The 27,478-nt window shown below is 42.5% G+C and overlaps 1 protein-coding gene across 5 annotated transcripts in view; it reads right to left on the reverse strand.

Moving 5' to 3' along the window:
• Positions 1 to 923: 923 nt before the first annotated feature.
• Positions 924 to 27,478, reverse strand: part of OFD1 (OFD1 centriole and centriolar satellite protein) — a 71,787-nt gene continuing 45,232 nt past the window's right edge. For all 5 annotated transcript variants that reach the window (XM_027095821.1, XM_027095822.1, XM_027095819.1 and 2 more), the window contains 10 exons: positions 27,263 to 27,393; positions 26,617 to 26,728; positions 17,378 to 17,983; positions 16,783 to 16,903; positions 15,319 to 15,419; positions 6,067 to 6,186; positions 2,874 to 3,031; positions 1,959 to 2,117; positions 1,360 to 1,427; positions 924 to 1,065 (listed from right to left, as the gene is read on the reverse strand). In XM_027095821.1, the coding sequence (XP_026951622.1) occupies positions 1,023 to 1,065; positions 1,360 to 1,427; positions 1,959 to 2,117; positions 2,874 to 3,031; positions 6,067 to 6,186; positions 15,319 to 15,419; positions 16,783 to 16,903; positions 17,378 to 17,983; positions 26,617 to 26,728; positions 27,263 to 27,393 (1,619 nt within the window). In that variant the 3' untranslated portion in view covers positions 924 to 1,022. The remainder of the gene's footprint in view (positions 1,066 to 1,359; positions 1,428 to 1,958; positions 2,118 to 2,873; positions 3,032 to 6,066; positions 6,187 to 15,318; positions 15,420 to 16,782; positions 16,904 to 17,377; positions 17,984 to 26,616; positions 26,729 to 27,262; positions 27,394 to 27,478) is intronic.

The following is a 27,478-nucleotide window of genomic DNA, read 5'->3' on the forward strand; positions in this document are numbered from 1 at the left end:
CATTTGATTGCAGTTTCCTAGATTTGGGCGATGTGTGGTTTCTAAAGGTCATTCTGGAGAGGGACATCTGATGGGTGACCCACTGCAAGTCCCAGGATGTCTTCCACCAGACCAGCTCCAGAACAGCCCAGGTCAGAGGCAGTACTGGTCTCGACACCTGGGTATACATCTGGGCTCTGTGACCTGATGGCCATGAGACCTTGGCCAAGTCACTAACCTCACTGTGCCTCGCGTTTCCTGATCTGTAAAATGTGGACACTCACAGTACCTACACTTTGTATGGCTGATACAAGCACTAAATGAGTTAATACCTATAAAGGTTTAAAACTATACCTGGCACACAGCAAGTGCTCGATAAATGTTACCTTCTCTTTTATCACCATTTCAGAAGGGTTTGTGTTGATTCTCAAGAAAAAGATGTCAAAAGTAGAAGACCAGAGGTGATATAATACTATTTCTAGAGCCTAGAATAGAAAAACCCGTGTCTCTATGTTCAGGGACAAATCACAAACAAGAGTGTCAGGGAAGACGGCCTTCTGTTTGACAGCTGGTAGCCCAACTCTGGAGAGGAAGGAACACAGATGAAACTTCCAAAATGCAGGCCTAGAACTTGACCAATAAGGTAAGTTTTCAAGTAGACATAACCTAAGACAAAAATGCAAAAAAAAAAATTAGCAGCTCATTTCAGTGTAATGAAGGGCCTAAGAATGAGACATGCTGAAGAGGTGTCCCTTTGTGTTTTTTTTGAACTGTATTTTATTTTTTATACAGCAGTGTCTTATTAGTTATCTATTTTATACATATTAGTATATATATGTCAATCCCAATCTCCCAATTCATCCCCCCGCCCCACAGATGTCACTTATTTTTCATTTATACACTATAGTACCAAACAGAATTATGAAAACAAAAATCACACTGGATCACACATGATTTTTTATTGAGCATTTCGTCTTATCACAGAGAAATCATAGGCCTTTAGTTACAGTATCTGAGTAAGCAGCTGCACAGCAAGAACACGGTTACCAAGTGTCATCTGGTTCCTCGTGAGAAAAGCCTGTCAAACTAAATTAGGGAAAGACAAAAAATTTAAAAATTTGTTAAATTCTTGTTAAGTTTATTCAGGGATCTCTGTCATGCTCTCTTTCCTTCCCTGTGGGATTTCTGCCCTTGCTTACGATCTGCATCAGTAGCAATTTCACAGGTTACAAAATGCAATTGATTTTTTTTTTTAAGTCAGTCATTTTGACTGATTCAGTTTCTTAAAGGCAAACTCAGATATCTGAACCTTTCCCTGGCTGACAAAAGCAGCAATATGATAATGGTTTGCACAAGAACACAACGTAGGGGACGCCATACCTTTCATCTTTGTCACTAGATGGCAGTGTGTCCACTTGTGAGTCCTCTATGACCACCTTTTTTGAACTCTGACACAAAGGGGCGGGGAGAAGAATTTTGCAATTAGATGTGGATTCATTTTATTAAACACTTTATGATTTCTCTAAGAACTACTTTTGAAATATATATGTAATTTAAGCGTCTAAAAAAGCAGTGACTTTTAAACTTGACATTTAGCAAGCACATCAGAATAAACTACCTGGAAGGCATTCTCAACACCCATAGTACTTTAGACTTACATCAAATATTACTGTCTTAGGGCTAATGCGTTCAGTATTTGTTCATAGGGCTTTCATTACATTTATTTCTTGTTCTTAAAATAATAGAGACATCCCAACTTTCACAAACTTTGACAAATCAAAATCTCTTCAATCTTTTACCCAAGCAAAAGGGATGACATTTTGTCAGGAGTGTACTGAGGCTCCATGTGAACTCTGGACTATCTATGCTTTTACCTTTGTCCCCAGTGGAGAAGGCAGATCCTAATCCCCCAGGTTTCAAGTAAACCACAGAAGCCCTCGGCACCCGCACCCACAGACGCCCGTCCACAGCATCGGCACCTTATCTGTGGTATCCCGGTCTTGACCCCATTGGAGGATCTTCATGTACTTCTCTAAAGGATTTTCACTACAGACAGATTTAGATTTGTCTTTCGTTTCCTGAATGCTCATTTCGAATTCTTTTTCCATTTCCATCTTCAACGATTCTTCAATTAGCCTCTGAAACAGGTGAGGGCCAAAATAAGAAATATACAATGACATCTTTTAAAACTTCTAAGGGTTGAAAAATGCACAGTAATATAATCCTGATCCTTTAAGTACAACCTGCATGCCAGAGAACTGTTTCTTTTTTTAACTGAAGTCATTGCTACTATCAAAGGGGGATAAAAACCTGTCATCTCAATGAAGGAAGGGATGAATCTGCCTCAACTGTCCTGTGCTGTAGACCACATTAACCAGGAGGCCAAGGACCCCTCACACGGAGGATTAGTTCACATAAGCCTCAGCAGGCAGGCGAAGTGGCCCGAGTCACCCATCTGGGACCAGAACCAGGGCCAGAAGAGCACCAAACGCGGAGGGCAGGGGTGCCCCGGAAGCCACCTCCCCGGGGTTCCTTGAGTCCCAGCTAGCCAACCCTGCGAGTCTCTTCTTTCAACCTCATTTGCAACGAGAAGATCAACAGCAAAACAAGGTCCTCCTCGTTTCCGAGCCTGTTTTCAGGACCAGATGAGGATGCACATGAATGGGGCTGGCCATGCTACCCTGAACCAGGAAAGGCACGAGGCCTGCACGCCCCGCAGCCGTCCTCAGTGCTCTCCAGCAAAGAAGAGGGTCGGAGGCCACCAGTGGCTTGTTCACTTATCTGCCGCTCCTAGGACTTCAGGACACACGACGGATTCACCCTCCCAAGAGCAGGGCACTTGCTGCAGGGGGCCACGAAGCGGCTAGGACAGAGAACTCACTGCGCATCCTCACCCTTTCCTGATCCAGCTTTTCTACTTCTTGCCGTTCCCTTTCCAGAGCTTCTTGCCACCTGCTCTGCCTCTGCTCTTCTCCCTGACTTCGTTCCTTTGCTTGTTGTTCCCATATTGTTTCTTCTTCCTCCTGTTCTCCAAGTGGTTTCTGATCTACACCTAACGAGACAGAAAATAAAGAATCAACAGCTTCCAGCAGCAGACTTTTCTAACAAACTTGGGATCGGCTTTGGCAGGGGCCTTGCCAAGCCCCAGGGAGACCGCGTGATTCTCGGCCGCCTCTGTGCACCTACTTTGAGCAACTGCTCCCCACTCACGGCCTTCGAGGCTCCAGACCCACTCCCGGGAGCGAGCGCCACCCACCTCTCACCTCACTGAGATGAGCCCAGGTCATCCTCAGCACCACGACATCCACTGTCCTCCCCTCCGCCCCCATCTCCTCCTTCCTCCATCCTTGCCAAGGCAAGCCCTGCATTTCTGCCTCTGCATTGGTTTCCAAGCCCGCCCCATCCTTAGGATTCTGATGCACACACATTTGTCCCCATTTACTTCCACAGCACTTTTGTCACTCCCCACCCGCCACCCACTCCCACAGAGGCACTCGAGTCTCCTGAGCCCGGAGCACGACAAAACCACCACCCTCCCCGCTTCCCCGCTCGGGCCACCTTGCCGTCACCCCACTTCCTCCGGGCTGATCCCTCCCCGGGGTTTTGGTTAGCACCTCCGTCCTGGTCATCCCCACACATTCTCTCTCATCCTGATCTCTCTCCCAGGCCTCACATCCGTGCTGTCAGCGGGGCAGTTCCCTGCCAGTTGCATTCCTGTCCCTTTCACTGCGCTCTTCCTACGCTCTGCCCAGCAAGCCACCAGGGCTTATGGCTTCTGCCTCCGGCTCCCACTGCTGTGGTGAGGGTCCTTACCACCAGCTCCTGCACAGCTCCACTACCGGAGTCTACGCTCTCCCCAACACCAGTCGCTCGGCCTTCAAACAACCCCGCTTCGTTAGCACCAGTCACTCCCTGAAGGCCAGGATTTGCTGTGTGTCGTCTCTGCTCTGGCAGGGTCCACACCCACGGCAGCCTAGGCCCCGACACCCTGCCTTTTTCTTTCTGCACTGACTTCCTCCCCATCACCACCACTCCTGCACCTGAAACACCCTATCCCCGCGCCAGCACACTCACCAATCCCCGACTCCAGCTGCTCTTGCCTGCTCCCACCCTCGCGTCCGCGGGCTCCCCGACCCGACACGCTCCCTCCCCCGCCACCCCTCCCACAAAACCCTACCTACCCCGCGAGCCCCAACCCAAGCGCACCTACGTGTCCCCACAGGGACAGGGAGCCTCTCCAGCGCCATATTCACACGGTATTTCGTGCCTGCCTTGCCCAAAACCCTGTGTATCTTTTTACTACTTCTATTCCTTCCAGGCGAGGCCCATGCTTTAATTATGTGTTGACTCCCTATAGCCCACAGCACAAGTCCCTGTGCCTCACAGGTTTAATTAAATTCCAATCCTGCTGATGATTATGCTGACCTTTCTCCACCAGTTCCAGTCTACAACCTCATTTCTTCCCCCCTAAACAATGCTGAGAAACAGACAAACTCGTAGATTCACACCAGAGGACTTTGAACCTCTTTGCCATGCCCTGTTCTACATCACCAACAGAACTGAGCTAGCTTTCCTAATAGGAGAGAGGTAACAGTCTTCTCTGTCCCTTGATCCTGGCCATGAACTTGAACACCAGAGGCGGCAGCTGGTCATTTCCACAGGCAGAAATGCAACCTTCTGCCTCCTTGCTGGGGGAGAAGGGTCACTCCCAAATGGTGTCGCTTTCTCACATGGAACAGGGACCTCAGATAGGAATGCTGTTTGGTGCCAATTTAAAAAGTTAAAGAAGGAAGAAAAAAGGGCTCCTTCTTTGCCGTGGGGTATACTTTGTGGCTGCAGAGTGGCATACAAAAACCTCTTGGACAAAAACCTCTTTGGATTAAGAGTTTAAAAAAAAAAAAAAGAAGCTTTTCCACTGGGCACCTCAAAGATACCAAATTTCAGCCTTTTCATTTCTCTTTGGGCCCAGATGCAGAGGTCACATGAACAGCAGAGAATTTCTCAATGATCAAAATGTGGCCACACTACTTAATAATCATTTAAAAAGCCATTATTATAATCTCCATTCCATCTCAGAGGCAGAACACCTATCTACTCAGTTGGTTTTCCTTATTCTATTATTATTATTTTTTTTTGCGGTACGTGGGCCTCTCACTGCTGTGGCCTCTCCCGTTGCGGAGCACAGGCTCGGGACGCGCAGGCTCAGCGGCCATGGCTCATGGGCCCAGCCGCTCTGCGGCATGTGGGATCTTCGCGGACCGGGGCACGAATCCGTGTCCCCTGCATCAGCAGGCGGACTCTCAACCACTGTGCCACCAGGGAAGCCCTATTCTATTATTTTTATTCCCATCTCTGCCAGACGGCTGCCCATCAGGTCCGCTCTCAGGTGGCCACCATCCCTACTCAGCACCCATCCGACTGGAGGTCCTTGGTGATGGCTTGCTGACCATCCCACCCTTTCACTAGAAGCTCTGTGAAGCAGGGACTTGGGCTGGTTCACTGCTGAATTCCCAGCCTCCATGAAAGTGCCCAGCACAGAAAAAGCTCTTGATCAAGCTGCCCTGAAAGAGTGCTTTCCAGAATGATTTACGTGGGAATCAGCAAAATCAACCCTCTCAAAAAACTCTTGCTTCTGTCAGCAACTCACATATTCCTGAGTACTGTGACTTCAAACAAACTGCTTACAAGAGGCTTTACGTAGGTTTGGGGGATGATGTTCTCGGAATTTGCAAACGACTAGTAGGTGGTTTTACTTGAGGAATTGCCAGTATAAGGCTTCAGCACTTTGCTCCAAGGAGAAAAGGACCTGGCTATTGGCCAAGCCCCGAACCAAAGCTCCCATCTCCCCCTCCACAGGCTGCTAAGGGAAGGGGGGAGTCTGGAGAAGGGAGAGGGAGAGACAAAGTGGGCCAGACAAGTTAAGTCTGATGATCACTTTTCCTCCAATATCATCAGCTTTTCTGAAGACTGAAATATAAAGGGTTAACTTTCCTCATTTTTTAAGGCATGAAGGAAGCAAAGAGACAGAAAGAAAAATAATATTAATTATTATTATTAACATATCTCATTAGTTAAAGAAAAACTTACTTGGGTACTGATAAGAGACACGTCTGGCAGGCACAGTGGCTGCAGCACCGTCCACATGAGGCACGTTGCCAGCAGGATGGAGGCCGTCCATCTCAAACTGCCTCGGTACGTTCCCTGCATCTACATGAGGTGCAAACGAGTCCCCCATGAGTCCTTCACAGCAGCAGCAAGAGAAGGGAGGGTGGGGATAACTCCTTGCTGAGCATTTAAGTTTCAGACAAAGCAACTGGGCCAGCTCTTTCCTTACAGGATTCTAGGAAGTCAGCCTAGCCACTTGCCAATGTATCTGTTTCTCAAAGCATTCTTAGGAGATTCATTTACAAATTCAATTTGTTACCCAGTAGGAAAATCAATCCAGTGACAGAAGAATTCACCTGGCTTGGCAGATAATCATTTGAATTCTATTTAAATATCAATGATTTAACAAAGTTAATGAAGTTGGTTACAAAGATTTGGTAAAACGTACTAAGCCCTTTCGTTTACCTATTCAAAATACTATACACTCGGACTTGAGGATGAAGCTCACAAGGCAAACAATAGGTTAATATACAAATATAAAGACTTCCTGGGGGATTGGATCAAGATGGTGGAGGAGTAGGACATGGAGCTCACCTTCTCCCACAAATACATCAAAAATACATCTACACGTGGAACGATTCTCACAAAACATCGACTGAACACTGGCAGAGAACCTCAGACTTCCAAAAGGGTGAGGAAAACGCCAGGTGAGTGGGTAGGATAAAAGAAAAAAGAAAAAAAAAAAAAAGAGAGAGAAAGGAATCGGGACAAAACCTGCGCCCGTGGGAAGGAGCTGCAAAAAAGGAAAGGTTTCCGCACCCTGGCAAGTCCCCTCACTGGTGGGGAAACAGAGACCTGCACAGATGGCTGGTGCTGCCACCCGGCACCCCTCAGCCTGCTGGGGTGGTTGGGGGCTAGGTGCTGAGGCTCAGGCTTCAGAGGTCAGAACCGGGGAGATAGCCTGAGGGCGCTCGGGTGTGGTGTGTCACAACTGGGGGAGTATGGGAAGAAGCCTGGGACGGCCAGATAGGCAAGGCGCCGTTGTTGGGGGACGTGCAAGGAAAGGAGCGGGACCACCATAGGAGCTTCTCCATGCGCACTCTCAGGTGGCAGGGCACCGCTTACACAAGCTCTGGGGGCGGGTGCAACCACTGCCACTGCTGAGGATCCCACAACCGGGCACCAATCACTGCCCCTGCCCTCCTGGGAGGATGTTTTGGCCGCACACCTGCACAGCCCCTATCACAGGGATAACAACCAGCACACACTGAGGAAAGAGACGGTAAGCATCCAAACCAAAAACGGCCCTCACGCAAAAAGAATACTAAACTCACACAAGCTACGCAGGGAAGCTTTTGCATATAAATAGCGCTCCAAGACCACAGTAGATAACTGTTTCTCCTAAATTCACAGAGTAAGGGAAATATAAGTAAAATGCAGAAGCAGAGGAACCACTCCCAGGTAAAAGACCAAGAGAATTCCCCTGAAGGAACAAACAGTGAAACAGACCTCTTCAGTCTAACAGACACTGAGTTAAAAAAAAAAAAGAAAGAAAAGAAACTACTGAAGGAATTAAGGAAGGCTATCAACAGAAATGTGGATAACTATAAAAAGGAACTAGAAACTATAAGGAGGAGCTAAGAAAAATTAGAAAATTCATTTGCCAATACTAAAGGGGAGCTAAAGGCAATGAATACCAGAATGAATAATGAAGAAACAATAAGTGATCTGGAAGACAGAATAATGGAAATTACACAATCAAAACAGCAGACAGAAAACCAAATGAAAAAACAAAGCAATGTAAGAGACCAATGGGATAATATAAAGCAGGTCAATCTACCCATAATGGGGATTCCAGAAGGAGAAGAAAGAAAAAAGGGGATAAAAAATGTATTTGAAGAAACTATGGCTGAAAACTTGCCAAGCCTAAAGAAACAGATATCTAGATAAGGAAGCACAGAGAGTCCCAAATAAGGTAAACGCAAAGTAGACCTATACCAAGACATATTATAATAAACATGGCAAAAGTTAAAGAGAGAATTCTAAAGGCAGCAAAAGAAAAACAAAGATTAAAAGATTGATTAAAAGATTAAAAGATAATTAAGATTAAAAAAAACTTAAAACAAAGATTAATTAAAAGGGAACCCTCCCATAAGGCTATCAGCTAATTTTTCTAAAGAAATGCTGCAGGCCAGAAGTGAGTGGCAAAATATATTCAAAGTCTTGAAATGGGAAAATCTGTAACCTAGAATACTCTACCCAGCAAGATTATCATTTAGAAGAGGAGGAGAAATAAAGAATTTCTCAGACAAGCAAAAACAAAAAGAAAACAGCAATACTAAACCTATCTGAAAAGAAATATTGAAAGGTCTTCTCTAAATAGAAAAGAAACAAAAAGATACAGGAAGGACGAAATCACTATTGGAAAGTAAATCACTTAAATTAGCCAGTATATATAGATCAAAAAGAAAAAATCAAAAACCAATTTGTGAAAGCAACAATAAAACAAGGAACAGCAAAAGGATAAACATGAAGACGTAAAAAAAAAGGACATCAAAACCATAAAAGGTGGGGAAGGAAAGTAAGAAAATGTAGACTTTTTTAAGAATGTGTTTGGGCCTATATGACTATCAGTCTAAAACAAGCAGATACAGGAAGGGGTTCACATACTTGAAAAACAGGGCAACTGCAAGTCAAAAACATACAATAGATTCACAAAAACCAGAAAGAAAACACAAGCATAAAGGGAAATCCTCAAACCACAAAAAGGAACAAAGAAGAAACATAGAATCAACTGGAAAACAAGATTTAAAATGGCAATAAATACATATGTATCAATAAGTACCTTAAATGTCAATGGACTGAACGCTCCAATAAAAAGACACAGGACTTCCCTGGTGGCGCAGTGGTTAAGACTCCGTGCTCCCAATGCAGGGGGCCCAGGTTCAATCCCTGGTCAGGGAACTAGATCCCACAGGCATGCTGCAACTAAGAAGCCCACCTGCCGCAACTAAGGAGCCAATGTGCTGCAACTAAGACCCAGCACTACCAAATAAATTAATTAATTAAAAAAAACAACCACAGTGGCAGACTGGATTAAAAAACAAGAGCCTACAATATGCTGCCTACAAGAGACCCACCTTAGCGCAAAGGACACACATAGATGGAGAGTGAGGGGATGGAAAAAGATATCATGCAAATGGAAATGACAAGAATGCAGCAGTTGCAATACTCATAACAGACAAAATAGACTTTAAAACAAAGATCATAAAGAAACATAAAGAAGGACACTATATAATGGTAAAAGGATCAATACAAGAAGAGGCTTTTACACGCATCAACATATATGCACGTAATATAGGAGGCACCCAAATACATAAAACAAATACTAACAGACATAAAGGGAGAAACTGATGGGAATACAATAGTAGTAGGAGATTTTAACACACACTAACATCAATGGACAGATCTTCTGGACAAGATCAATAAGGCAACAGAGGTCCTAAATGATACAGTAGAGAGGTTAGAATTGATATTTTCAGGACATTATATCCAAGAAAAAGAACAGAATATGCATTCTTTTCAAGTGCACATGGACCATTCTCTAAGACTGACCACATACTAGGGCACAAAACTAACCTCAACAAATTTAAGCATACAGAAATTATTTCAAGCATCTTCTCTGACCACAACAGCATGAAACCAGAAATCAAGCACAGAAAAAGAAATGAGAAAAAAACGATTACACAGAGACTAAACAACATGTTACTAAAAAACCAATGGGTCAATGAGGAAATCAAAAAGAAAATTAGGGACTTGCCTGGTGGTCAAGTGGTTAAGACTCTGCATGCCCAATGCAGGGGGCCTGGGTTCGATCCCTGGTCAGGGAACTAGATCCCGTGTGCCGCAACTAAAGATCCGACATGCTGCAACGAAGATCCCACACATGGTGACAAAGATGCCACGTGCCACAACCAAGACTTGGCACAACCAAATAAATTAATAAACAAATTTTTTTTTAAAAAAAGAAAAATTAAAAATACCTTGAGACCAATGGCAATGAAAACACAACCATACAAAATCTATGGGACACAGCAAAAGCAGTTCTTAGAGGGAAGTGCATAGCGATACAGGCTTTCCTCAAAACAAACAAACAAACAAAATCTCAAATAACCTAATATGCCACCTCAAAGAATTAGAAAAAGAACAAACAAAACTGAAAGTCAGCGGAAGGAAGGAAATAATAAAGATCAGGGAAGAAATGAATAAAATAGAGATTTAAAAAACAATAGAAAAAAATCAGTAAAAACAAGAACTGGTGCTTTGAAAGGGTAAACAAAATGAACAAACCTCTGGCCAGGCTCACCAAGAAGAGAAGAGAGACAATCCAAATAAAATAAAAAAATGAAAAAGGAGAAATCTCAACTGATACTTCAGAAATACAAAAAACCGTAAGACAATACTATGAACAATTATATGCCACCAAATTCAACAATGTAGAAGAAACGGACAACTTTCTAGAAACATGCAGCCCACCAAAATGGAATCAAGAAGCAATAAATAATTTGAACAGACCGATCACTAGAAGTGAAATAGAATCCATAGTCAAAAAACTTCCTACAAACAGAAGTCCAGGACCAGATGGCTTCACACCCAAATTCTACCAAACATACAAAGATGAACTTATACTGATTCTTCTCAAACTCTTCCAAAAACTTGAGGAGGGAACACTCCCAGACATTCTATGAAGCCACCATCACCCTGACACCAGGGACAAACCAGACAAAGACACCACCAAGAAGGAAAATTACAGGCCAATATCTTTGATGCATGCAGATGCAAAAATCCTCAACAAACTATTAGCAAACCAAACCCAACAACACATAAAAAAGATCATACACCACGACCAAGTGGGATTCATCCCAACTTCACAAGGATGGTTCAACATATGCAAATCAATCAATGTGATACACCACATCAACAAAAGAAAAGACAAAAACCACATGGTCATCTCAATAGATGCAGAAAAAGCATCTGACAAAATTCAACATCCATTCATGATAAAAACTCTCACCAAAGTGGGTATAGAGGGAGCATCTCTCAACATAATAAAAGCTATCTATGACAAACCCACAGCCAATGTAATACCCAATGTAACACCCAAAAGCTGAAAGCCTTTCTGCTAAAATCTGGAACTCAAGGATGCCCACTCTCACCTCTTCTATTCAACATAGTACTGAAAGTCCTAGCCACAGCAATCAGACAAGACAAAGAAATAAAAGATATCCAAATTGGAAGGGAAGAGGTAAAATGGTCACTATATGCAGATGACATGACACTATATTCAATATATAGAACACCCTAAGGACTCCACACAAAAACTACTAGATCTAATAAATGAATTCAGCTAAGCAGCAGGAAACAAGATTAACATTTGGAAATCTGTTGCCTTTCTTTACACTAACAATGAAATAACAGAATGGGAATGTAAAAAAACAATACCTTTTAAAATGACACCAGAACCCAAAAAACAAAAAAACCGAGGAATAAACATGACCAAGGAAGTGAAAGACTTATACACTGAGAACTACAAAACATAAATAAGGAAATTAAAGAGGATTCAAAGAAATAGGAAGATATCCCATGCTCTTGGATTGGAACAATGTTGTTAAAATGGCCATATTACCCAAAGCAACCTACAGCTTTAATGTGATCCCTATCAAATGACCCATGACATTTTTCACAGAACTAGAACAAATAATTCTAAAATTTACATTGAACCATAAAAGACCCAGAATTGCCAAAGCAATCCTGAGGCAAAAAAACAAGGCAGGAGGCATTTCCCTCCCAGACTTCAGACAGTACTACAAAGCTACAGTAATCAAAACAGCATAGTACTGGCACAAAAATAGACATATGGATCAATGAAACGGAACAGAGCCCAGAAACAAACCCATACACTTACGGTCAATCTTCGACAAAGAAGGAAAGAATATACAATGGGAAAAAGACGGTCTCTTCAGCAAGTGGTGTTGGGAAAGTTGGACAGCTGCATGTAAATTAATGAATTTAGAACACACCATCTCACCATACACAAAAATAAACTCAAAATGGGTTAAAGATTTAAACATAAGACATGACACCATAAAAATCCTAGGAAAAATCCTAGGGAAAACATTTTCTGACATAAATTGTAACAATGTTTTTTAGGTCAGTCTCCCAAGGCAATAGAAATAAAAACAAAAATAAACAAATGGGACCTAATCAAACTTTTAAGCTTTTGCACATCAAAGGAAACCATAAACAAGATGAAAAGACAACCCTCAGAATGGGAGAAAATATTTGCAAGTGATGCGACTAACAAGGGCTTAATCTCCAAAATATACAAACAGCTCATACAACTCGACAACAAAAGAACAAACAACACAATCAAAAAATGGGCTGAAGACTTTAATGGACATTTCTCCAAGGAAGACATACAGATGGCCAGTAAAGAAAAGATGCTCTAGATGCAAAGATTCTTAACAAAACTTTAGCAAATTGAATGTGACAATATATAAAAAGGGTACAGTGTTGGGAAAAGAGCCAGGAAGCCTGGGTGCCTAAACTGAATGAGCCGGGAAAGTGAGCTGAAATCTGAGAAGTAAAGGGAACTAGATCAAGAAGGCCAGAGTGCATGTTCCAGATCACCTGACTTAATTGGTTTTATTTATTTATTTATTTTGGCCACAGCATGTGGGATCTTAGTTCCCCAACCAGGGATGGAACCTGTGCCCCCTGCATTGGAAGCACAGACTCTTAACCACTGGACTGCCAGGGAAGTCCCATGACTTAATTGGTTTTAATGGCCCTGAACTGAATGGGTAATACTAATGGTGATAATTTGAGACCCCTTTATAAGCAAAAAGGGAAGATGTGCGGGGACAGTGAATACCACAGAGAGAAATGGTAACCTCAGCGTAAGGACCTGGACTTTTAATCTGAGTGGGATACTTGAGAAGCCAGTATAGGGTTTTGAGAAGAGGAGTGATATATCATTATTTGACTGTGTTTTAACACTCTATTTTGTTGAGAACATATTTTAGTAGAGTAAGGACAGAATCAGGTAGACCAAATAATATGTAAATCAAAGTATTCTGTAAATTATAAGTTAAATATTAATGAATCACATATTGGGATAATTTATAAAAAAAAGAAAAGATGCTCAACATCACTAATTATCAGAGAAATGCAAATCAAAACTACAATGAGGTACCATCTCACACCACTCAGAATGGCCATCGTTAAAAAGTCTACAAATAATAAATGCTGGAGATGGTGTGGAGAAAAGAGAACTCTCCTACACTGTTGGTGGGAATGTAAGTTGTTGCAGCCACTATGGAAAACAGTATAGCAGTTCCTTAGAAAACTAAACATAGAATTATCATATGGTCCAGCAATCCCACTCCTGGGCATATACCCAGACAAAACTCGAATCGAGAAAGATATATGCACCCCTATGTTCATAGCAGCACTATTCACAATAGCCAAGACAAGGAAACAACCTAAATGTCCATCGCCAGATGAATGGATAAAGAAGATGTGGTGCATATATACAATGGAATACCACTCAGCCATAACAAGGAACAAAATGATGCCATCTTCATCAACATAGACGGACCTAGAGATTATCATACTAAGTACGTCAGAAAGAGAAAGACAAAGTCCATATGATATCACTTGAATGGGGAATCTAAAATATGGCACAAAGGAACCTATCTATGAAACAGAAACAGACTCACAGACATAGAGAACAGACTTGTGGTTGCCAAGGGGGAAGGGGGGAGGGAGAGGGATGGACTAGAAGTCTGGGGTTAGTAGATGCAAACTATTACATTTAGAATGAATAAACAACAAGGTCCTACTGTAGAGTACAGGAAACTATATCCAATCTCCTGGGATAAACCATAATGGAAAAGAATATTAAAAAAATGTGTATATGCATATAATTGAGTCACTTTGCTGTACAGCAGAAATTAGCTCCACATTGTAAATCAACTATACTCCAATAAGAAAAAAAAAGACTTCCCGATATAACACAGGGAAGAGAGCCAATACTCCAATAATAACTATAAACGGAGTATAACCTCTAAAAATTCTGAGCCACTATGTTGTACATAGTAACTTCTATAATATTGTACATCAACTGTACTTCAATAAAAAAAGAATGCTACATAAACTAGTTACTATAGTATGTAATCTTAGGATTGATTTTTCTCACTAAGCTAATTCCGTGCAGATCCATGCAAACTGTTGCATGTATCAACAGTCTGTTTCACTAATTGCTGAGTGGTAGTTGACGGTATAGATTTGCCATCATCTGTTTAACCATTCACTAATTGAAGGATACCTGGGTTGTTTCAAGTTTCTGGCTATCATGAACAAAGCTTCTATAACCAAAAAAAAACCAAGACTTGCCAAGACGGAAAGAACCTCAGAGCTGGTTGACTCTACATCCTTATTTTAGACTGTTCTACCTTGGAGCCTCCTGCTTCAGTATAAGGCAGGGCCAAAGTCAGGACACCAGTTTCTAGACTCTTAAGCTAATTTTTTTTTTTTTTTTTTGCGGTACGCGGGCCTCTCACTGTTGTGGCCTCTCCCGTTGCGGAGCACAGGCTCTGGACGCGCAGGCTCAGCGGCCATGGCTCACGGGCCCAGCCGCTCCGTGGCATGTGGGATCTTCCCGGACTGGGGCAGAACCTGTGTCCCCTGCATTGGCAGGCGGACTCTCAACCACTGCGCCACCAGGGAAGCCCTTAAGCTAATACTCTTTTACCTCCATTCTCTAAGAAAGGGTTTTCTCAATCTGAGGCAATTGATGGAATCAGTATAATTCAAAAAAAAAAATAACAACAACTTTTTCACATTCCATAAAAGAGGAAAAAAAAGCAAATTTTAAGAAGTCACTTATTTTAAACCTGAGGCAATCCTAAACTTCATAAATTAAGGATTCACTTATGGGCTTAGCTCCGACTTTGCAATTAGTTATCCTGAAATTTTTAAAAAATGGAACTCAGAACCTAAAAATCTTTCTGATACAAAAATGAGGCACTGTATCTGTATGTGTGGTTTTATCATAAAATGAGTGTCCTAATTTGTAACTGCTTTATTTTTTATAACAATGGGTATGTTTTGCCAAAACTAAACTTTCTACATTTTGAACTCATAAAAACAAGTATTAATATTTAAACTTACATTCAAAAGACGGTTCAAATTCCTCATGATCCTTAAAAGCTAGCTTGTCCAGATTTGAAAATTCACTTTTGTCTTGAAGTTCTGTTTCTCTTTGATAAAGACTGGATGGGAAGAATAAAATTCAAGAATGTGAAGCTTTAATAATATAAGACACAAGAGCACAGGGTGATGAAAAAGCCTTTTGTGACTCAAGAAAATGCTTTAGATAATTAATTTTTCGTGCACTCATAGAGAATAAGAGCTATGGTGCACTGGGCGCTCTCCACGCACCGGGCATCATTCCAAACAGTTAATATACTTTAACTCAGCCACTCCTCCAGACCACCTCATGCTGTGAGGTAGGTACTACCACTGTTAACAAAGAATAACGTTGCACTCTTAAGGCTGTTCCTAGAAGGAATTTTTTTTTTTTAAAAGAACTACAAAAAATTTTTCACAAGTTTTTGAAAAACTGTGCACACCTTTAGCATGAGCCAGCTAAAGATGCAACACACCACAGTGCCCTACCTCGGCCCATGTGTGTCCTGCCTCTCCTCTTGGCTTTAGCACAGGAGTGATATAAAAAATATTACATACTTGAGGACCAGGACAGGCACATGTGGCAGTTTTCAACTCTGTACAGTAGAACTGCATCAACACATAGATGCCTAGGCCTGAGCCCAGAACAAAGGAGTCAGAATCTCCTGCCATGGGGACTGGGCACAGGCAGGAATCCCCCATGTGACTCGAATCCCAGTCTGCCCCTCCCTCCCCCGAGCTTCTCAACACACCCACCGCATCCTGCTTCAGCCATCATATCCTAGGACCCACTACCACTTTCGAATTTATTTCAATGATTTACAAAGTGGAAACTTATTTGCTTATATTTAAATGCCTAAATATCTGTGACTTTTTAATGATGTATGAAACTATTTTAAGTTTACACTGAATTTATTTGCTTTTGCAGAGTCTGTACATCTGTTTTATCTTTATAAACCAAGTCTATTCATGGAACTATGCAAATGCTTATTAATACCATAGTACATATTCTTCTTTTTTTTTCTTGCGGTACACGGGCCTCTCACTGTTTTGGCCCCTCCCGTTGCGGAGCACAGGCTCCGGACGCGCAGGCTCAGCGGCCATGGCTCCGCGGCATGTGGGCTCTTCCCGGACCGGGGCACGAACCCACGTCCCTTACATCGGCAGGCAGACTCTCAACCACTGTGCCACCAGGGAAGCCCATCCATAGTATATATTCTATACATCAAGTTTAGCAAACGAGTAAAAATTACTCATTTGCTAAAAGGAGTCTTTTTCCCCCCAAGTAATGCAGATGATTCCCAAAGATCACACATCTCACAATGTGACTGCAAATTCTATACTGCCACATAGTCTTTAATATCACCTAAAAGACCAAACACGCCATGACGGAGATCATAGGCAGCAACCAGCCTTGGCAGAGGCTGGGCAGAAGGCGGTACATACCCGGGCTTCTGCTCCGCAGAGCTGGAGAGTGAGTGCACAGAGAGGCTGTACCTGGACTCGGCAGGTGAAGGCTGTGGCGTTCTGTCGGGACAGGGGACAGTGGCCGAGGACTGGCCCAGACCTACAAGGCAGGAGGAACCAGGGTGAGTATGTTACAGATTGTGGGGATAAGACAGCAGTGTGGTTTCTAAAGAATTCTATTACTTTGAAAATGAATTCTATCATCCTTGCAAACAGTGGAGTTGTGTAAATGATCCACAGAACTGACAATTCAGGCACCTGAATGAAACTGCAGCGGTAACAAGAAAACACATGAAAGTAACCGGCAGCCAAGGCAAAGCCAGTGCCAGTCTCTGAGCACCTTTCCGTGCCGAGCAATACGCTGGCACTTGACGCTCTGTCCCACGGCCTCCCACAACAACTGCGACTCGGGGCAGACGCCATGGTTCCCCAGGAGCCCGCGGTTCAAAGGCAGGGCTCTCCTGGGCCCGGCTCCCACGACCTGCTGCTGCGCTCCTGCGGTCCTCATCCTGGGCCGATGAGGACCAACCCACCCACATCCAGAGCATCCCCAACCCCTGTGGCAGTAGCTTACCTTCCAGGTACATCTCACTATCAAGGCTTCTCCTTGCTTTGGGGACGGGAGTGGAGGAGAGGCGTCTGGAGGCCGTATCCTTGTGTGACCTTGAGGCTGTGCTGCCTGGCACGTCAGATACCTCACTCTCGTCCCCGCTATGCGCATTCAACAGAGGCTGCTGAGAGGCAACTCTGTCCTCTGCAAACACACACCTCTCAGGAGCACCTGCAGGGACGTTCTTGAGAGCTCTCAGCAGGTGCAGGGCGGGCAGGCTCCTGTTTGCCGATGGGCTCTTGGCGGGGCACCGACTGACCCTTCGATGGTAGTTTTGGAAAGCTTTTTCCAAACGCTCGGCCTCTTGCTCCAGCTCTCTCACCCTTGCCATGGTATTGGCTACAAACTCAAGGTCGGAATCGGGGGAACTACTCTCCGTGCTGGCATTTGGGTAACTGGGGATCTGTGGTATAACTGGGCCCGCCATCAGTTCATCTTGTCTCAGAGGATTTTTCAAGAAATCCCCGCTTATGTCGTCATCACAAGGTCCCTCCTTGCCACTCATTAACCCACTGATGGAGTGATGTAACAAAGACTGCTTCGTGTTGCGGTACAGTTCATTCTCCAGAGCTACGGGTTACAAACAGATAGACAGTGTGAGACAGGAAGGGAAAAGGTGGAGAATCAAATTAAAATTTACTGAGAATTTCTTTTCTGAAAAATCAAAGTAATAAGGGCAAACTGGCACATTAAACAGTTTGTGGAGGGAGCAATCAAGATGGTGGAAGAGCAGGACATGGAGCTCACCTCCTCCCATAAATACATCAAAAATATATCTACATGTGTAATGATTCTCACAGAATATCTACGGAACGCTAGCAGAAGACCTCAGACATCTGAAAGAGCAAGAAAATCTCCATGCAACCAGGTAGGACAAAAGAAAAAAGAAAAAAAAGAAAGAAAGTGAGAAAGGAATCGGGACAGGACCTGCACCCTGGGAGGGAGCTGTTAAAGAGGCCAGGTTCCTGCACCCCAGGAAGTCCCTTCATTGGCATGGAGATCAGCCGGGACAGACACAGAGCTTTGGAGGAGAATGCAGCAACCAGTCTGCAGCAGCTAGGATGGAGAGAGACCTGCACAAAAGGTCTGTGCCACCGCCCTGTACTCCCCAGCCTGAGATGCGCGTCCGCCAGTGTGGGCCGGGGCTGGGTGCTGAAGCTCACGCTTCAGAGATCAGACCCAGGGAGAGGACTGGGGTGGGCTGCGTGGAAACAGCCTGAAGGAGCTGAAGTCTGATGCAACCACACCTGAGGGTGTAGGCAGAGGAAGCCAGGTGCCACTGTTTGGGGGGTGAGCGAGGGGAGGGGAGGGGTGGGGCCCACCACTGCAGCCTTTTTCGCTGTGCACGCTCTAAGGCAGCAGGACACCACCTACAGGAGCTACAGGAGCAGTCTCCAGCTGCCACCACCACTGCCCTCCCAGACTCCAGGAGTGGTTGCAAGCCACCACAGCTGCCTTCCCAGGCCCCAGGAGCAGTTGCAAGCTGCCTCTGCTCCCACTGTGTGCTCCAGGGGTGCACGAGACCCCACTGCTGCCAAGAACTCCAGGACTGGGCAGCAGCTGCCGCGTCTGCACACCCCCTCGATCAAGGGGATAACGACCAGCACACGTTGAGGAAAGAGGCGACAGGCATCCATACTAAAAACGGCTCTCATGCCAAAAAATATGAAATCCACAGACGCTACACAGGGATGATGCCACATATAAATAGCCCTCTAAGACCACAGTAGATAACTGATTCTCCTAAACTCACAGAATAAGAGAAATATAAGTAAAATGAAGAAGCAGAGGAACCACTCCCAGTTAAAAGACCAAGAAAATTCCCCTAAAAGAACAAACAATGAAACAGATCTCTTCAGTTTATTAGACACCAATTTCAAAAAGGAGATGAGGAAAATACTGAAGGAATTAAGAAAGGATATCAACAAAAATGCAGAATACTGTCAAAAGGAACTAAAACTATAAAGTGGAACCAAGAAAAATTAGAAAACTCATTTGCCGAGACGAAAACTGAACTAAAGGCAATGAACAGTAGAATGAATAATGCAAAAGAACAGGCAATTCCCTGGTGGTCCAGTGGTTAGGACTCTGCGCTTTCACTGCCGAGGGTGCAGGTTCAATCCCTGGTCAGGAAACTAAGATCCCGCAAGCTGTGCAGCATGGCCACAACAAAACAAATAATGCAGAAGAACGAATAAATCATCTGGAAGACAGAATAATGGAAATCACCCAATCAGGACAGCAGACAGAAAGCAAAATGAAAAAAAAAATGAAACCAATATAAGAGAACTATGGGACAATATAAAGTGTGCCAATCTATGCATAATAGGGATTCCAGAAGTGGAAGAAAGAGAAAAGGGGATCGAAAATGTATTTGAAGAAACTATGGCTGAAAACTTCTCAAACCTCAAGAAGTAAACAGATATCCAAGTGCAGGAGGCACAGAGGGTCCCAAACAATGTAAACCCAAAGAGACCTATAGCAAGACATATTATAATAAAAATGGTAAAAGTTAAAGAGAAGATGCTAACAGCAGCAAGAGAAAAACAAGGAGTTAATTACAAGGGAACCCCCATAAAGCTATCAGCTGACTTCTTTACACAAACACTGCAGGCCAGAAGGGAGTGGCGAGGGATTGATTCAAAGTCGTGAAAGGGAAAAATCTGCAACCTAGGATACTCTACCCAGCAAAATTATCATTTAGAATACAAGGAGAGATTAAGAATTTCTCAGACAAGTGAAAACTAAAAGAATACAGCAACACTAAACCTATCCTAAAGGAAACATTGAAAGGTCTTCTCTAAATAGAAAAGAGGAAAAAGCAAATCAACTAAATAAGCCAGTACACAGATTAAAAAAGAATCAAAAAATTTCTGTGAAATGACGATAACCACAATGAACAGCAAAAGAATGAATATAAAGATGTAAAAGGGGACATCAAAATCTTAAAATGTGGGGGAGGAGATTAAGAAAACGTAGATTATTTTTTCATTTCCTAGAATGCGTTTCAGGCTATATGGCTACCAGTCTAAGGCAAGTAGATACAGAATGGGGTTAATATACTTGAAAACAGGGTAACCACAAATCAAAAACATACAACAGATTCACAAAAAAACAAAAACAAGAGAACGTAAGCATAATACAAAAGAAAATCATCAAACCACCCAAGGAAAAACAAAAACAAATGGACAAATATAAAATCAATGGGAAAACAAGGCTTAAAACTGCAATAAATACATATCTATCAATAATCATCTTAAGTGTAAACAGACTGAATGCTCCAATCAAAAGACACAAAGTGGCAGATTGGATTAAAAAGAAAACAAGAGCCTACAATAGGCTGACTACAAGAGACACACTTTAGGGCAAAGGACACACATAGATTGAAAGTGAGGGTATGTAAAAAGATATTTCATTCAAACGGAAATGACAAGAAAGCAGGGATTGCAATACTCACATCAGACAAAATAGACTTTAAAACAAAGGCCATAAAGAAAGATAAAGGAGGACACTATACAATGATAAAAGGATCAATACAAGAAGAGGATTTTACAGACATCAACATATATGCACCTAATACAGGAGGACCCAAATACATAAAACAAATACTAACAGACATAAGGGAGAAACTGACAAGAATAATAGTAGGAAACTTTAACATCCCACTCACATCAATGGATGGATCTTGTAGACAAAAAAAAAAAAAAAAATCAGTAAGGCAACAGAGATACTAAACAACACTACAGTTAGACTTAACTGATAGTTTCAGAACACTACATGCAAAACAAAACAAAAAGAAAACCAGAATACACATGCTTCACAAGTGCACATGGAACATTCTCTAGGATTGACCACATACTAGGGCACAAAAAAAGCCTCAACAAATTTAAGAGTACAGAGATTATCTCAAGCATCTTTTCTGACTACAGTGGCATGAAACTAGAAATCAACCACAGAAAAAGAAATGAGAAAAAACGATTACATGGAGACTAAACAACATGCTACTAAAAAAGCAACGGATTGGGCTTCCCTGGTGGCGCAGTGGTTGAGAGTCCGCCTGCCAATGCAGGGGACGCGGGTTCGTGCCCCAGTCTGGCAGGACCCCATGTGCTGTGGAGCGGCTGGGCCCGTGAGCCATGGCCGCTGGGCCTGCGCGTCCGGAGCCTGTGCTCCGCAAACGGGAGAGGCCACAACAGTGAGAGGCCCACATACCGCCAAAAAAAAAAAAAAAAAGCAATGGATCAGTGATGAAATCAAAGAGGAAATTAAAAAATACCTCGAGACAAATGACAATGAAAACAGAACCATAAAAAATCTATGGGACATAGCAAAAGCAGTTCTTAGAGGGAAGTTCATAGTGATACAGGCCTTCCTCAAAAAAAACAAAAAAACAAAAAAAATGAGAAAAGTGTCAAATAAAAAACCTAACCTACCACTTAAAAAAATTAGAAAAAGAAGAACAAACAAAACCTAAAGTCACCAGAAGGAAGGAATAATAAAGATGAGAGAGAAAATAGACATTAAAAAAATAGAAAAGGCCAATAAAACCAAGAACTGGTTCTATGAAAGGGTAAACAAGATTGACAAACCTCTGGCCAGGCTCACCAAGAAGACAGAGAACCCAACGAAACAAAATAAAGAAAGGAAAAAGGAGATATAACGACCAATACCACAGAAATACAAAAAACCCTAAGGGAATACTATGAACAATTATATGCTAACAAATTTGACAACCTAGAAGAACTGGACAACTTTCTAGAAACATATAGCCCACCAAAATGGAATCAAGAAGAAATAAAGAATTTCAACAGACGGATATTAGAAGTGAAATAGAATCTGTAGTCAACAAACTCCCTACAAACAGAAGTCCAGGACCAGATGGCTTCACACCCAAATTCTACCAAACATACAAAAAAGAACTTATACTGATCCTTCTCAGACTCTTCCAAAAATTTGAGGAGGAGGAAACACTCCCAAACACATTCTATGAAGCCACCATCACCCTGATACCAAAACCAGACAAAGACACCGCCAAAAAAGAAAACTTCAGGCCAATATCTCTGATGACTATAGATTCAAAAATCCTCAACAAACTATTAGCAAACCGAATCCAACAACACATACAAAGATCATACACCACGACCAAGTGGGATTCATCCCAACTTCACAAGGATGGTTCAACATATGCAAATCAATCAATGTGATATACCATATCAACAACAGAAAAGACAAAAACCACATGGTCATCTCAATAGATGCAGAAAAAGCATCTGACAAAATTCAACATTCATTCATGATAAAAACTCTCACCAAAGTGGGTATAGAGGGAGCATGTCTCAACATAATAAAAGCTACTTATGACAAACCCACAGCCAATGTAATACTCAACAGTGAAAAGCTGAAAGCCTTCCTGCTAAAATCTGGAACAACTCAAGGATGCCCACCCTCACCCCTTCTATTCAACATAGTACTGAAAGTCCTAGCCACAGCAATCAGACAAGACAAAGAAATAAAAGGTATCCAAATTGAAAGGGAAGAGGTAAAATGGTCACTATATGCAGGTGACATGATACCATATACAGAAAACCCTAAAGACGCCACACAAAAACTACCAGAACTGATAAACGAATTCAGCAAGGTAGCAGGATACAAGATTAACATACAGAAATCTGTTGCATTTCTTTACACTAACAAAGAAATAACAGAAGGGAATGTAAAAAAACAATACCTTTCAAAATCACACCTCAAAAAATAAAATACTTAGGAATGAACCTGACCAAGGAGGTGGAAGACTTATACGCTGAGAATTATGAAACATTAGTAAAGGAAACTGAAGATGACTCAAAGAAATAGAAATGATAGCCCATGCTCTTGGATTGGAAGAATGTTGTTAAAATGGCCATACTACCCAAAGCAATCTACAGATTTAATGCGATCCCTATCAAATGACCCATGACATTTTTCACAGAACTAGAACAAATAATCCTAAAATTTATATAGAACCATAAAAGACCCAGAATTGCCAAAGCAATCCTAAGGCAAAAACACAAAGCAGGAGGCATTACCCTCCCAGACTTCAGACAATACTACAAAGCTACAGTAATCAAAACGGCATGGTATTGGGACAAAAACAGACATATGGATCAATGGAACAGAATAAAGAGCCCAGAAATAAACCCACACACCTATGGTCAATGAATCTTCAACAAAAAAGGCAAGAATATACTTATACAATGGAAAAAGGACAGACTCTTCAGCAAGTGGTGTTGGGAAAGTTGGACAGCTACATATAAATCAATGAAGTCAGAACACACCCTCTCATGATACACAAAAATAAACTCAAAATGGCTTAAAGACTTAAACATAAGACATGACACCATAAAATATGTAGAAGAGAACACAGGCAAACCATTCTCTGACATAAATCGTACCAATGTTTTCTTAGGTCAGTCTCCCAAGGCAATAGAAATAAAAGCAAAAATAAACAAACAGGACCTAATCAAACTTACAAGCTTCTGCACAGCAAAGGAAACCATGAAACAAAAGCCAACCCACAGAATGGGAGAAAATATTTGATAACGATGCGACCAACAAGGGCTTAATTTCCAAAATATACACAGAGCTCATACAGTTCAACAACAAAAAAACAAACAACGGAATCAAAAAATTGTCAGAAGACCTATGTAGACATTTCTCCAAAGAAGAAATACAAATGGCCAATAGGCACATGAAAAGACACTCAACATCGCTAATCATTAGAGAAATTCAAATCAAAACTACAATGAGGTACCACCACACACCAGTCAGAATAGCCATCATTAAAAAATCTACAAATAACAAATGCTGGAGAGGGTGTGGAGAAAAGGGAACCCTCCTACACTGTTGGTGGGAATGTATATTGGTACAGCCATTATGGAAAACAGTATGGAGGTTCCTCAGTAAAGTAAAAATAGAATTACCATATGATCCAGCAATCCCACTCCTGGGCACGTATACAGACAAAACTCTAATCCAAAAAGATATATGCACCCATAAGTTCATAGCAGCACTATTTACAAGAACTAAGACATGGAAACCTAAATGTCCATCAACAGATGGATGGATAAAGAAGATGTGGTACAAACACACACACACACACACACACACACACACACACACAATGGAATATCACTCAGCTGTAAAAAAAAAAAGAAGAAAATAATGCCACTTGCAGCAACATGGATGCAACCAGAGAATATCACACCAAGTGAAGTAAGTCAGAAAGAGAAAACAAATACCATGTGATACCACATGTGGAATCTAAGATGTGTTCAATTGTGTCACATTTACGAAACAGAAAGACTCATGGACAAAGAGAACAGACTTGTGGTTGCCAAGAGGGAGGGGGTTGGGGGAGGGATGGAATGGGAGGTTGGGGTTAGCAGATGTAAGCTATTATATATAGAATGGATAAACAACAAGGTCCTACTGTATAGCACAGGAAACTATATTCAGTATCCTATGATAAACCATAATGGAAAATAGTATCAAAAAGAATATATATATACGTGTAACTGAATCAGTCTGCTGTACAGCAGAAATTAACATTGTTAATCAACTATACTTCAATAAATAAAAATAAAAAAATAAAATAGTTTGTGAAAGCACGGTCATAACAGTATTTATTAACATTTACTTGAGAGCTCATGTGTACCAGCTACTGCTTCATATGCCTTCATTCGTAACGCATGTTATTATTTCACAATCCATTATGCACGACCTTGAAATCTAAAAGCTTTGAGAACTGAAAAGGTATTTACAATGTATTAGGGGACAAAGCCTAACCAGACTTGAACTCATGTGGTTGAAAAATCTGACCTGAGCTGATATAAACCCATTTATAATCTTTAATTATTTCACCCAGCATGAATGTTCACACATTTGACTTCAAAATAATGAACGCGTCGCACTACAGGATGCCGCCCCCGAACTCCCAGGGCTGCGGCAAAATCCACTGCATACGGCCTGAGTCTCAAATAAGGAGGACATGCGGTCAGGCCACCACTGTGGGCCCAGAACTCTCACGGCTCCCATGCCACGGATGGGGGACTGCGGCTGAATCCCCCAGTTAGCGAGGCATCGAGCCACTGCGCTGGCCTAATGCAAAGCCAGTAAATGTGATCACTCCTCTCCTGCAAAGCCACCTTGATGATGCCACGGGACAGATGCTTGTGATGCCCATGTTCCAGAAGCTTCCAACCTCATTAAACTATTTCTAATGACAGGAGCTTGGTACAGGTTTCAGCTGTGGGCAGTTTGGCAAAGGAAGAATTGTGGAGAGAAAATGAGGAACGGGAAAGAGTAGAGATGAGTAAAGAGACCACAATAAAAGTGGCGTGGGGAGAAGGGGCCAAGGGCCTAAGTGGGAAGAAGGAACTGAAGAAGGCTCAAAATCACGAACACTCAGGAACTTCCACTGAGCTTGGAAGCAGCTAAAGGAAGTGTCTAAGCCTCGGAACACTTGTTATGAAGGAGGAGGGGCAGATGTCACGCATCCACAGGAAGACATAGTAATCAGATGGTAGCACTGGCCATCTCCCCAGTGTTTCATATGCCCCAGGCACTGTACTGGAGCCAGTCACCTTTCCCCTTCGTCCTCCATGGCACAGAAGGTATTATTATCCTCATTACAAAGGGGGCAACTGAGGCCCAAGGAAGTTAAAAGCAACATGTCCAAGGCCAAACAACTAACTTCAAAATTGGGGTACAAAACAAATTTTCTGATTCCAGCGGCAGCCCTCTCTTTGCCAGGGCACTCTGCTTCTCCCACAGGTATATACACCTGTCAAGGAGTATATAAAACCACTGAAGAGTAGACTGCTCTTATTATCGGGGTAGCAAATAAAACAGGAAAACCTAGGTCCAGGAAGAATTTGGGGGCCTCTGCATCACTACCACACCTTTCCTATCTGGGGCATGAGGCTCCCCCAAGCATGGGGCACCTGTGAAAGCAAGTCACTTCAGCTGATGACCTGGCTGGTATCCGTGAAATGGACAGGGAGTTTGACTTCTAAGATGGCCCATGGCTCTATGGCTTTACCTCTACTATGAGAATTACTGAAAATTCAATGAGTAACAATTATTACATTTCCACAAATGTCAGAAGTTTTACACACACACACATAGACACACACACACACACACAGGTTAAAAATGTCTCTAACCTATCTGAGTTTGTTTCAGTTGCAATTTTAAATCGGTAACCTGCACAGTTAACCTCTTGACAGAAGCATCGTATTCTAATATCCGGGCCTTCAGCTGGGCACAGTGCTCAATCTGCAGAGAATTAGAGAAGAAAAAAAAATCAACATAAAACAAATCACAGCTCACTTCAAAGGGAACAATTCTCTCATTGGGCTTATTCTCTCTTTTTGTTTTGCCAATTCTGAGCAGCTTTATACCCGTAAACCACAGGGTCCCTTTAAAATGACGACCGATGACGCAAGTTTCCATTTCTTCTTACATGCACGTCAGAGCAGCTACTCCAGGGCATGGGAAGACACCAGAGAGAGGGCAGCAGTATTTCCAAGTCACAGGGTGAGCATCGAGACACTTCCACTGTGGGCACCATCAGGACTTGGAAAATTTTGTGTGTGAGTTTGCTTGCCTCTGGATTTTGTGACTATTATGAAATATAGAGTCACATGACCACTGGACAGTTCTCTCAGAGGAGAAAGGACACCCTTTAGCACCTTAAGGGATATCTGATGTTAAAATAAATCCCACTCACACCAGTGTGGCATGTGCCAAGTTCACACGTCTATGCAGTGGACTGGCCTGATCCCTGGGTGCTCAAGGAGAAATACTCACTTCACTTTGTAGTTGTTGTTGCAGAGCTTGTTTCTGGGTTGCAAACTCCTTATGCTCCGAGGTGATAGCATTTTCTGCTTTCTGTAATTCTTTCTGAAAAATCAGCAGTTTAGGAGATGGCTGAGCTATGCCTAAGAAAGTAGAAGAGCCTGGTCGTTACCAACCTGAAGTGTTTTCATTTCGCTTGACTTTTTTTTTTTTTTTTTTTTTTTTTTG

This window comes from Aethalodelphis obliquidens, unplaced genomic scaffold (assembly GCF_003676395.1).
Source record: "Aethalodelphis obliquidens isolate GAN/ISIS:26980383/991018 unplaced genomic scaffold, ASM367639v1 scaffold94, whole genome shotgun sequence".
NCBI classification, from domain to species: Eukaryota; Metazoa; Chordata; class Mammalia; order Artiodactyla; family Delphinidae; genus Aethalodelphis; species Aethalodelphis obliquidens.